General features: G+C 38.1%; 1 protein-coding gene across 1 annotated transcript in view; it reads right to left on the bottom strand.

Annotated features, from left to right (window-relative positions):
* MIPEP (mitochondrial intermediate peptidase) overlaps positions 1 to 13742 on the bottom strand; it is a 66450-nt gene that overhangs the window by 43144 nt on the left and 9564 nt on the right. The window contains exons 7-10 of the mRNA XM_031615875.2: positions 13158 to 13314; positions 12645 to 12693; positions 11938 to 11998; positions 11419 to 11471 (exon numbers count right to left, since the gene is read on the bottom strand). Of these exons, the coding sequence (XP_031471735.2) occupies positions 11419 to 11471; positions 11938 to 11998; positions 12645 to 12693; positions 13158 to 13314 (320 nt within the window). The remainder of the gene's footprint in view (positions 1 to 11418; positions 11472 to 11937; positions 11999 to 12644; positions 12694 to 13157; positions 13315 to 13742) is intronic.

The following is a 13742-nucleotide window of genomic DNA, read 5'->3' as shown; positions in this document are numbered from 1 at the left end:
GGTCAAGGGAGGTTCTTTCTTCTCTACTCAGCACTGGTAAGGCTACACCCAAAGTACTGCATAAAGTTCTGGGGCCTCCAGTGCAAGAAAGACATGGACTTACTGGACAGAGTGCAAACAAGTGACATGAAGACGACTGAAGAATTGGTGCACCCCACCTACTGGGAAGATTGAGAGCCAGGGCTGATGAGCCTCGACAAGAAAAGGTTCAGAAGATCTTATCACTGTATATAAATATCTGAAGAAAAGATGCAAAAAGACAGAGAGAGGCTCTTTCCAGTGACACTCGGTAACAAGAATAAGGCAATGAGCACAAAACAAAACACAAGAGACTCTGACTGAACGTCAAAAAACATGTTTTTTCCTGTGCAGGTGATGGAGCACTGGCACAGGCTACCTGGAACTGTGGAGTCTTCTCTCCTTGGAGAACTCCAGAAGCTGCCTAGATGTGATCCTGAGTCTGCTCTGGGTGTTCCTGCTGGAGCAGAGATTAGGCCAAGTGACCAAAAGGTCTTCCAACCTCAGCCAACCCATGATTCACTGAAGAGATGATATAGAGCTTAGGTACCAGAACTACAGAACCACAGACAAGATGGATTCCAGCTTAATCAAAGGAGGACGACATGTTCCATTCAAATTGTAGAGGATTACCACGCTGAGATGAAATGCCAGATTAACGTGGTTGCTGGGGGATAAGGAGGAAGAGTTCTGAAACCATTTTATGATTCTTTTTCTGTAAAAGAAATTCTTGCTAATACAGAAAAGCAGATATATACTAGCACGAGAAACGAGTGATATTACTTCATGCAAAGAGTTGATGTGACATATTACACAAAGGAAACAAATAAATGTCTATTTATTCCTCATTCTCAGTGCTCCCTGAACATATGGATTGTTTCCATGATCTTATTCCATGATGAAGAGCATGGGAAGAAGGCTTTCTGATAAGTATTTTGTAATACTCTGTCACTATCCAAAGAGGGGAAAGAAATCAGTCTGTAACAGTTTAGTCTTTTGGAAAAAGGACAATACTTATCCACCCACACATGAAAATAGCTGTAACAGACTACATTGGCTTGAGGCAGACTTCTCAGGGGAAACAGTCCCTTACCCCAGCTAATGTTTTCAGATGTCACAATCTAATGTTTTGAGTACCATGAGGCTCTGATTAGACAATCACTTCAATAATAATAGCATGAAGTTAATGTCAGCCATTTCTGGTAAAGCACTGTCAGGATCTAACCTCTCCTACATCTAATGAAAGGTGTATGTTAATGTCACTTTTGCCAATGAAAAATAGAAAGAAAAAGTTCTGCAAAAACATTTTTTGTACAAAATGCCAAAAAAACGTTTCTGGTTCTGATCCCATTTCTTTTTCTCCACCTCTGCCTTGCCTGCTACAGCAGCGTGAGAACAAAGGTTAAAGATGAAGATTTTGGAAAATCTTCAATAGTGTCTTATGACACAAGTCTAATATTTAAATTATTTCTGGACAACGCTGACAGCAGTCAGTGGCAACTATTATACCTTAAGTTATCTTATAATTGTAGTTTGGTTTGGATTTATTTTCTGCTTGTCACTACAGTGTCACAGAAGTTCACAGAATATCCTGCACTGGAGGGAACCCACATGAATCACCAAGTCCAACTCCTGGCTCCACACAGGACCACCCAAAATTCAAACCCTGTGCCTTAGAGCACTGTCCAGGTCTTGCTGAATGGCAGCACAGCCCTCTAGTGTGTCAGCCTCTTAGCTTCTTATCATCAACAAACTTGCTGAAGATGGATTCTACCCCTTCATCCAGGTCTCTGATGAAGATGTTAAACAAGACTTAGCCCAGCACCAACCCCCGGGGAACACCACTAGCTACAGGCCTCCAACTAGACCATGTGCTGCTGATCACAGCCCTCTGAGCTGTGCCAGTCACCAGTTCTCAGTCCACCTCTCTGTCCACTCATCTAGCCCACACCTCCCAAACTTACCTACAAGGACATTATGGGAGACAGTATCAAAAACCTTGCTGAAATCAAGGCAGACAACATCCACTGTTCTTCCCTCATCTACCCATCAGGTGATGACATAACAGAAGGCTAGCAAATTAGTCAAGCATTATTTCCCTTTGATGAATCCATTTTAACTGTTTCTGATAACATTCTTCCACTTGATTGGAGATAATTTCCCAAATAAGCTGTTCTATCATATTCCTAGGGACAGAGGTGAGGATGATTAGCCTGTAGTTTCCTCCTCGCACTTTTTGAAGACTGGAGTAACACTGGCTTTCCTCCAGTCCTAAGGCACCTCTCCTGTTCTCCATGACCTTACAAAGACAATACAGAGCAGCTTGACAACCATTTCTGCCAGTTTCCTCATTACTTGTTGGTGCATCCCATCAGGCCCATGGGTTTGTTTTCATTCAAGTTTCCCTAGATGATGTCTGACCAGATTCTCCTCAATCAAGGAAGTCTTCTTTTCCCCAGACTCTCTTTAGGAAAGTTTAGGATTCCTGAGGGGCAGTCTAAGCAGTAAAGACTTACAGAGGATCATATCTTAGTAATTTGATCCCCTTTCATGATAAGATCACCTACTCAGTTGATGAAGGCAAAGTGATGTATGTAATTTTTCTGGGTTTTAGTAAGGCGTTTGGTACTGTCCTTCACAGCATCCTTCTGAACAAACTATCCAGCTGTGAGATATACACGTTCACACCATGCTATGTGGTGAACTACAAGTGAAGTTACATCTGGCTGGCAGTCAGACACAAGTGGTGCTAACCAGGGCTCAATTCTCTGGCCAGTTCTATTCAGCATTTTTATTAATTATCTGCATGCATGAGTGGAATGCATCCTAGCAAGTTCATTGATGACACTGAACTAGGAGGTACTGCTGACTCTCAGGAGGGACAGGAAGCCTTTCAGAGGATCTAGATATACTGGAATATTGAGCAATTATCAACAGCATGAAGTTCAACACAGGAAAATGCTGGGTCCTATACCTGGGGTGGAGCAGTGCCAGACACAGGCACAGACTGGAGCCTACTGACTGGAAAGCAGCTCAATAGGAAGGGACCTGGAGGTGCTGGTTACAGCAGCTCAGCATGAGCCAGTAGTGTGCCCTAGCAGCCAAGAGTGCAAATTGCATTTTGGGGGACATTTTGGAGGTGAAAAGACATGATTCACTTGCTATACTTAGTCCTGATGCAGCCTCACCTTGGGAATTCTGTGCAGTTCTGGGCTCCATAAAAGGAAAAGGATGCTAATGAGCTTGAATGTGCCCAAAGGAGGGCACTGCAGCTGGTGACAGGGCTGGAACCATGTCCTGTGAACAAAGACTGAGAACATTCAAGCTGCCAAGCCTGAAGACCTCTTTGCTCCCTGCAGCTCCCTCGGGCAAGGAAGCAGTGGTGGTGCCAGGCTCTGCTATTGGGAACCAATGGCACGTCAGTAATGGCACAGAGCTGAACCATGGGAGGGTCAGATTGGGCATCAGGAATAAATTCAGTACCATGAGGGTGGTCAGACACTGGAACAGGCTTCCTAGAGAAGTGGTTGATGTCCTGTGCCTGTCAGTGTTCATGAGACATTTGGACAACACCCTCAATAATATGCTTTAACCTCTGGTTAGCTGTGAAGTAGTCAGGATGTTGGAACCAACAATCCTTGATCTTTCTAGGTTCCTTCCAGCTGAACTCTTTTATTGTATTCTATTTTATTCCATTATAATTAGTAACACAAATTAAAATGAGTATGGGGTGCTGAAAAAAAGCGACTGTTCTGAGAAGCAGGTAGAACCTCTTCAAAATCTTTCTTTAACACCAGTCAATAACAACCAGCAAGTAATCATTCTGGACATTAAAATACAGAACTAATTTCTAACTTTTCAATTCAGTCCCACCTTTTATACAAACCCCCTTGCTACATCAAGACCAACTATAATTGAAGAAAGTCCAACTTCAAACTTGCATTGATTCCAGGAAAACTTTCTTTTGGGGCTTATTTATGAATTAGCCAAAACCTCAGATAACTGAAGCTGATGTCCTATAACAAAAAATTCAGTTCCTGGAATTATTAGTAATAGATGATCTTGCTTTTCAACGGCAAGAACAAGCATATGATGGAATTTTTTCTGAGTCCCCACTTCCAAGATTTAATGCTAATGACTGCAGAATGAAAGGTGTAGCACTAGGTATTAAATAACATCAATGAAAAGGGAAGAAATTGATTTTAAAGCCTCGACTTCTTCCCAAAGAAAGAATACTCAATGAGCAGAACAGGAAATCCTGCAATCTCTTCTAGATATGTAAAACTGAGGTCTGGCTGGAGGATGTGGGTGGAAAAGTACTTGGAAAAATTTGCAGACAAACTACATGCTCCCTATTGAAGATTCTTGCTTGATTCCAGACACTCCAGCAGTAGCAGCCATTAGCAACTTCGTCATTTCCAAATGACAGGAAAAAAGCATCTGTTTGCTAGTAAATGATTCCCTAACCTCAGTTATTCACTTCATCACCTTAGTGAAACTGCAAGAACATAACACTTCTCAGGCACAATATTTAATCTAAAACACCAAAGCACAACTTCTTGGCAGCCATGGTGACTGAGAGTGTGACAGCAAGCCAAACTTCTCTTCCCTCAGCCCTTTGAATTAAATTTCTATTGGTGTTCAAGGATTTGGGATTGTATTTTCAAAACGCAACGTGTCTAAAATACCGCATAAAACTCTAAGATGCAGACTTCTATCAATACACTTTTTAAATGCTACATAACACAGATAGAGATTGTCTGTGCAGGATGCAGAGCCTTTTTGAGAGTAGATCCAAGACTGTAAAATGAATTTCTCCTGTATCTAAAGGGGAAACTCAAAGTTGACCATCTTCTAGCCCAGGTGTATGACATTTCTCTGAGCTTCTTTTGTTTTTTCAAATGTGAAATTCGTTTGAAAATGCACACAGCAGCCTCACAACAAAACCCTAGCAAAACAAGTCATTCCACTGCATGTTTCTTTATGGATAGAACAAAAAGACAAAAACTTTACTCAATGAATTAACTGATAGTGGCTGACCTTACATCAAAAGGAACAGAATTCCCAAGTGCTTTAGCTTAGCCTGCCCCAAAACTGTTTACTCTTCAGAGCAAAGCAGCCTCCATAATCTGCATGTTAATAGCTACTGATGATCCTGATATGTATTTTTATACTATATGTTATGGCAGTAGCCATAGAGAATCACTTCATGCAAGATTTTCAAGCTGTTATCAACTGCAGACTTTAATAGTTGTCTCACTGTTTTTTTCTATTTAAAGTGGTATAAAAGTCAAGCAAACCAGCAAGAAGCAGCTGCTTTAATATAAACATTTTCTGGTCACTCTTTGGAAAGCTGCCTCTGCATTTACTCAGCCAAGTTACAACTTTTATCTCCAACAGGAAATGCATTGATGTGTTTTTGGGAAAAGATATAAGAAAGGAAGTTAATACAGCTCAAACTGAACTATGCTAACAGGCATTGTGCTGCCCATAAAGTTTCTGCTAAGGGTTACTGCTACTAGCAAGAAAGGTTAGTGCTCTGGAAACAGACTGCTAAAATTTACATTGGAAACAAATGAATAAGTGGAGCTTCATTTGGTGACAGAAGCTATAGGGAAGTGCCAGAAGAACGGTGTTCTTCTGTGCCATAATTTGCAGCTTGTTTGCTGCAGCATCTAAGCAGTCAGGAAGAATTCAATGAGGACAGTGGTGCACACAGCATACTAACATCACTAGTAGAATATTTTACTGATGTCTCTAAAGCTGGCAAATACATGGAGACACAATTAAAGTCTTTCCTAAGGAAGAGAAAGGGTTCACGTCACCTAAGCAAGCACAGGCAAGAATCAAATATCCTGCCTGGATATCCCATTCCTCAAAACACGAGCTCTGGGCAACAAACAAGGTGATTCAGAGTGCTTAAAACAGACACTTAGGATGCTGTGTCCTCAGAGAAAGGTGGATACAATTCTGAGGCCACGCATGCTTAGCAGGGTATTAACTTGAGCTACCTAGCAGAAGCAGAACTGAGATATGCCTGAGCTCTTGCTCCTCTCTGAAACTTAACACTTCTCTGGTTGAACTGCATAGCTGAATCCCAACATGATGAACAGCACAGCTTCTTTCTAAGAGAAGAAGCCTTTGAAATGTAGGTGAAGGAGATAGGAGAATGGTGGTCTCATGCATCACAACAGGACCTTGCAAAGAAATACACACTCTAGCCAAAATATTTCTTTTCTTGGGTATCAGAGGTCAAAAACACAGTTATGGACTTTTTGATACCTGCAGTCAAGAATACATTTTCGGAACCACTCCTGAACTTAAGCACTTAATTTTCTTAAGTCCTTATGTGAAACTTAAATGAACTGTATGCATTTCTGGAAGAGCAGAGCAAAGGAAATAACAATACAGATTTAACCATCAGAAGACACAACTATGAATCTGAAAGACCATTTCTTGAAATTCAGACATTTTTACACTACTACATTTTCAAAAAAGATTGCTTCTTGTTTAGATGTAGGAAATATCATACTCCTAAAAAAAATGGAAGGGTGTCACTATAGAAATCTTGCTCTGAACAAATGAGAAACAGTGTCAAAAATACATAAGTGAACTCATCTTTACAGTAAGAGTATTTTCCTCTACACCAAACTTTCAGTTAAAAAAATATATATTGAGAATTAGAAATAGTCCTCTTTATTTTAACAGTGAACCTTCAGTTACCTCGTTGAACCTGCACAACTGCATAATGCAAGTTATGCTCAAACATCTAAAACTGTGAAACACTAAGACAGAAAAAAAAAAAAAAAAAAGTCTATTCTGCTTTCATTTTGTCTTGAGACATATTCCAGTATCTCACTTCACTCTGAATGCCTGAATTCAAACCCCGGAGCATTTGTACTTATAACAAACCCTAGAAAGAATGAAAATTTTCCTATGCACTTTATTGCAGAATGTAAGCCCAGAAAGTTTAGAAAGAAAAATCCTAGTACTCTCCTAAAGAAAGCAGAAATATCAAAGAAAACAGTAGTTTCTTTGATGTAAATTCCTGCTTTATATTAAAGGATAAACTACGTTCAAAAATCCAGACACCTCACTTTTACAGCATGCAGCCCAGCAATATTTTTAAAAGCAGCAATGTAGCCAAACCAATTTAAAAAACCAATTTAAAAAAAAAAAGAAGTTAACTGACACAGTGAGGTTTGGTTATTCTTCAAGAACAGCAGGCTTCAAACAAAAAGGCTGTGTCTCTGTGAAGAACAAAGACATAGTATGTCATTATAAATAATTATTTCTAAGCTTGTATGACTTCACTGAGTCTAAATAAAATACAGACTTCTAAAATCACTTTCATTTAAGCTGTATATTTGGAAAGAAACTAAGACTGTTTTGTGCAGCGTGACTTTCATCTATTTTAATAAGGATGCTTTTGATAAGCTTGGACATTAGGGATATTTGAGTAAGTATTGCTGCTCTTCAGAGCTAAGCCTTCTGACTCTTAACAATTGCAAATTAGTCCCCTGGCAAGAATTCTTATCTGTGGCTATTAAATGTGGTCCCTGATAAATCCCGGTGCTTTGGTTTTGCCTTTAAGAAAAAAATATTATCCTGTTGACTTCCATGAAAATTCAGAACAGTAAGTGAACCATCTTTAATGAAACAGATTCTCTCAAAACTTTCAAATAAACTTGAAAAAACGTGGAAAAAAAAAACTTCTTAGTAGAAGATAAAAGATAAACCCCTCAGGTTAACTTAAGGAGATCAAGACAAGGAAAACCCCTTCCAATTTTCATTACATGCCAGACTATGAAATTTAATTCTTTACCTCAAGGGAGACTATTAACCATGATTTATAGAAGACTCTGAATTTCTTAAAAAATAATAATAATACTAGAAAGCCTTTGTACTCTCATCAACCATAAACTACCACCTGTATCCTTTTTTCCTTCTGTTAGTTGTACCTTTTAGACTATTATGGAGGAGGTCAGGGGATAATTCAGAATATTGATTTGCTATTGACACTGTATATGACTTTTAGATTGACTTTGTTTTCATATCAAACAACAATTTCTTTGACATTCCACAGCAATTTGACTAAATAAATAATTCTTGAAATGTATATTCTGCTTTGGAATGACTCATCATGCAATAAAATATGCTAAAGTCAGGAAGAATGACCACTGACTTTAAAGCTTCTTATCATGCTTTTAACATATATTATGCTTTGCCTATATTACAGTAACTTCTTTAACTCTTAGGTAAAGAAGATAACAAACTAAGTATTCAGAGATAACAGGAAGAAAAGGGTAACAAATTATTTGTGAAATTCCTTTACTGGGATGTTTCAAAACTTTGTGTGTAAACCACCAAGTAGTAGCATCTTCTAGAGTATACAGTGCAAGTTTGAACACATAACAAAACTCACGATTTTCTGAGCCTTCCTCACAATCACAAATATTAACAGATTTGTTAAATAACCATTCTACAATGAACAATATAGCAAGATTTTTCAGTAGCTTTCATTTTTTCCTCCAAAAACACCAGTCCACCAGCTTAGTGACTGGTAAGTTGATTTAATAGAAGACATGCCTTCCCTTGCTTATAAACAGATAGTTATAGAAAATTTTCCTTCCCTATGGGCATTTTGGTTGAAAGATTTCCTGATTCTTTTAAAAACTTGCATTGTTTTTTTTCATTTCAGAATTCAATTTGAACAGAAGTGACAGTTTTCTCACATATTCCACAAATGTTCTGGGCTGTTTTTCCACTCAACATTCCCAATAGAAAACATTCTTTCATAAGGCTAAAAATAATGCAGTTACAGCTTTTAGTGTATGTGCCTTTAGAAACATTTACAGCCACGTTCAGGTACCTTGATATTGCCCCTGCCCCTGAAAAACAAATGTGCTTCCCTGTGAGCCAGACATCCATGTACAGTCCCAACATGAAAGCAGTGAATTGTTCCTAAATTCTGCTGAGCTGATTACCCCAGGATCCAAAATGCCTCCAGTTGTCATGGTGGCTTCTCTTTCCTACAGAGCAGGAAAGTGGATTATTTTGGTATTGATCTGTTCATCCCCAAGGCCAATCTTACTCATTTTTGCAGTCCCAAAGCAACAGGACAGCACAGAGAGCAAGACCCTGAGAGCACATCCCAATTGTTTCTTGAATAAAGTCTTTCACAGTTTGGCAAAAATCTCCAAAGTGAATTATAGCCAACAAAGTCAGCCCGGCCTCAAAAGCAACAAAGGTTAGGAAAACAGGAGTCAGCATCAAATATTGCAAGCTTGCCACTGACAGTTCTTACAAAAAGTTCTGTGCTTCAGTCAAAAGTGACTTAAGTACAGTTAACGCAACTTCAAGACAAATAACTGCCTAAAAGGTCTCTTCCATCAATTTTTATTTATTTTTTAATGACCCAAATGAAGTCATCAGGGCTACTACATCTTTGCAGGATCAGGGCCTTGAGAATTACTTACAACTTCAGCAGCACTTACTGAGAAGTAATGGGATTTAATTAATACCATGGTACTTGCCTGCACTAAAACTCAACAGCATTATTTTATAATACACATATTAGACATCTTCTTACTTGTTAGAGACTGAAGCATGTTCCAGCATTCACTGTTTTATTACCCTAAGCCTGCCAAAATTCTTGAGGTTCTTCTAATTATTCTATCTCCTTTTAAGATACTTCTGCCATGGATTTCAGACTTTTGTCTCCAGTTTCTGTCAAATGTACAACATTAGTCTGCTGTAAGTTTAAAGGCAGAGAGGATACTTAACATCATTTTCAAAAAAAAAAAAAAAGACAAAAAAGACAAAAAAAAGGAAGTAAACTATCCTACTATTCTGTTACCATCAATGGGAGACTTGCACTTTTTGAAGTAGAATCAAGTTTCCAGGTTAAAGACTTGGTGAAAGCTGACAGAAACAAAACTTTTGTAGATGAGTTTATAGAAAGAAAAATGTATTTCCTGAACTAAGTCTGGAGCTCCGCCTGCTGTTCACCTTACAAAACAGCAGAAACGTTCAGTAAACTACAGGAGTGAAAAGGGGCAAATATCATGTCCACGTGCACGCAGCGAATTAAAACCTGGAGAAAAAATAAAATATAAAGTAGTAAAAGATCATATCTGGATCACATTGTCCGGTGTTTGCTCACAACATTTATGTGAAAATATGGTTGAATAGACCAAAACAGAGAACAGAGTATTTCTTCCAACAGACACAGGTACTGTCTTACCAAGTATTTCTTTCATCCCTTACAGATGCATGTGTGACGTGCTAGAACACTGTTATATTAATTAAGCAATAAAACTCTTTATACCCTTCTCTTATACTTATGATTGTAAAGATAATTTGCACCTTGCGTATCAACAGTAACGACAAAACTATGGTTCTATACATCAGCTGGAGCCACAAAATAACCGTAACCCAAAAGAAACGCTCAAAAGCATGCATTTGGTTTCTTTTAAACAGAAATATTTTGTCCATGAAAAGCAGAAGAAATGAAATTCATAGTAATACAGAAATCTGTCGCACAAACGACGACTGAGTGCCAAAACACAACAGAGACAAAAATGAAAACCATGCTCTGTGCACAGCACTACTACAGACGTAACCGCATCACTTCTGTAAAAGGCATAAAGCTGGAAGTACATTTCTGCCCTCCTCCAAAGAAAACAAAACAAAACAACACAACAGTGCAATGAAGGAAAGATTTTTTTCTTCTCCCTCTGTGAAAGCAGCACAGCTTTAAATTCTCTTTTCCAACACGATGAAAGGTCAGCACCACTGATCAAATGAACACAACATGCAGTACTCCTGTCTTTCAGAGCTGCCATCTCATTTCTTGTGCACAACTTAAGTCTGTGTGGTGGACCTATTAGATTTATTTCTTAGTCTTTGCAAAACAGATGAGAATGAATTCTACCCACAGAGTGAAAACCTAACCAAGAATTTTCTGTTTGAGGTCCATAAAAGGGGATGTTAAATATAAGTTCAGTAAAGAATTAAACTAAATTATTGCTTGAAGAGGAGTTAGATTGTATTCTGTGATCCAGATTTATTTTTAAACATTACTGCAGTTCAGCTAAGAGCTAAAAGCAAAATGAAAACAAGAATTTTCTGTTTCTTGTGAAACTATTTTATTCTCTTGTATCTCCAAAGAGGACTTTCCTGTGAAACAACAGAAGAGCCAAAAATTTACAGGCATTCCAACAGTAACTAAGCAATGTTGCAAACAACTGCCTCTTCGCACATTCTTTATATTTTCATATTGAAGTACATCTTCAAAGAAGGAAACCCTGTTTACACTGAGGACTTTCATTATACTTACTGCAAGGAATGAAATAAAGGCACTCATTTACATTATAATCATGAACATAAGGAGCTTACCTCTCAGCACGAAGTACGCCACTGTAGTAAGGATGATCCCACGGCATCAATTTCTGAAAGAGAATTCCAGTTTATAATTACAATAATGAGCAGCAAGTGAACCCAAAGTAAACATTTTCTTTTCCTTCACATATTTTTGCAGTTTCTGCAAGTCACAGAACTTTAAATCACAGTGGGAAGCAATCCATACTAAATTCATCCTAATCCAGAATTTGAGAAGTTATTTTAACAGCCTACATTAAGATCATACATCTTACTCAAATACGTAGTGGAATCAAACTCCAAGAAAAAAATAATCAAAAAGAAGTATCACCTTTGTATCAGCCAACAACCATCGCAGGCTCAACACTTGGTTTTAATACTAATAGCAGCTAGGATGTCAAAAAGCACTTTAAAGCAGAAGATGGAAAGCACCTTTTTGTTATCATACTAGACGTTGCATATGAAAAGTGAGTTGATTTTTCATATAGAACACGGTTAGCTTATGCTATATCAAAAAAAAGTGTAAATTTAACTTACTGAATTCTGAGGGTTAAGCTTCACTTTCATCTTTGTCATCATTTCAAAATCTTTTTGAGTTCTGAAAAATAATTGTATGATGAAAAACTTCATGAATGATTTTTTAGAAACGGAGTGTAGCATACAAGAATACTTTGTTCTACCATCAGGGATTGGAAGTACTCTATAAAACATCAGGCCCATATACTACAGTACAAGAACTTTCCTTTCTGCTTTTCTCATTCAAGTACTCTCAATCAAATCTTTCTTACCCTCTTTTCAGAAATTTAATCATGTGGTTGTGCACATCCCAAGCGTTCTCTTTCTGACAAAATGACCCCATTAATACACAGTGATGAAAGTGTTTTGTGCTGTATGGAACTAAGGGGAAGATAGCAGGACAAAGGGGAATTTGTTCATAGATGTAAAGTACATATATGAAGTTGTGCATATGGGAAAAGTCCATAAGAGGTGCCCTTCAATACTTAACCAATGTCTTCTTGTCTGCTGTTGCCTGCATTTCATGTCACATCCCTTGTATTCTGTCTTGGCTATTCTCCGATCATAGCCACAGAATACATCTTAATAGTTCACCTCAGAACTCTGAGACAGTCTTGCTTTTTATTTCATCAAAACATAAGCAGCAATGACTGATTTTGTAGTACATGAATCCCTCCGCTCTTGAAATATAAGTCTGCTTACAAAAATATCTTGGTGAAAAGACATACCTTTCAGACAACTGGTCAGAAAGCTTCTCTAGAAACTGTGTTACTGTCTCTAGAAGTGAGGGGGGAGCAAAAAAAGAGAAAAAAAAAGGTGATTCAGTCCCTTAAACGGTGTTGCATTTAAATCAGAGCTTCCCAAACAAACAAAAAAAAGCCCTTAGAACACAAGAGCATAAAAACAATACGGTTCTTTTCAGAATAAGAAATCATATCATCGACCATCGCACCACTTTCAAGGGAATTCGGTACTATTTATATTATGTCATTATAGGATAATGGCAACTTCATAATCTGAAGACTGAATACTGATTCTGAACAAAAAACACTGGACCCTATTCATATTATTGCCAATTACAAGGAAACATGAGTATTTCATACAGCAAAATGTAAATGAAATAAGAAACTTTCCTGGAAGAAATACGTGTAAACTTAGCAAAACAAACCAGCAGCTTTTAACATCACACCTAACACAGCTCATTCGCTTTCTTAGCTTACTGTTCCACACATGCCTTATACCTGGATTTTTGGCCATTGTTCCCTGAAGAGCCCTGTGGGCAAAGGTGTCATACCCAACCAACTGTGCCAGACTGTTTCGACTTGCAAGCAGTTCTTCTAGACAGCTTAGTTGCTCAGCATTTGGGTAAAGAAAAATCTTGTAAGCAGCTTCTCGTACCTAATATGGAAAAAAAAAATAATAATAAAGTCACATTATTACAGTCTAACTCCTAGAGAAACAAGCAATGCAACTGAAAATCTGGTATTCATTGATATTGTTAGAAAAAGCCCAAGGTATTTTAATAATAGTAATTATGACTCTTTGTCAATTACTGCTCTCATACTCATTAAAGATGAAATTCAGTGAGACAACATAACAGTTCAAGAGTGCTAAAAGGGATCCTGTTCTCCACTCCTGTCAACAGTCCCCTCCTTTTCTCACTGCCTCTCTTTGTGCCAGCATTTGTATTTCTCAGACCACTCTGTGAGCTGTCTTAGCTCATTAAAAGCTCTGAAAATTGTCCTTTGCATGTCATTCAAACTGGCTCCTGGAAGGATCTGATGAGAACCAGAGACAGAGGCAGGGAAAAGAAAGAGGCAGAAAAG

The sequence above is a fragment of the Phasianus colchicus genome, chromosome 1 (genome assembly GCF_987193195.1).
Source record: "Phasianus colchicus chromosome 1, bPhaCol1.hap1.1, whole genome shotgun sequence".
Classification (NCBI taxonomy): domain Eukaryota; kingdom Metazoa; phylum Chordata; class Aves; order Galliformes; family Phasianidae; genus Phasianus; species Phasianus colchicus.
Note: the sequence above shows the minus strand (reverse complement) of the source record. Positions and strands in the feature narration are given on the sequence as shown.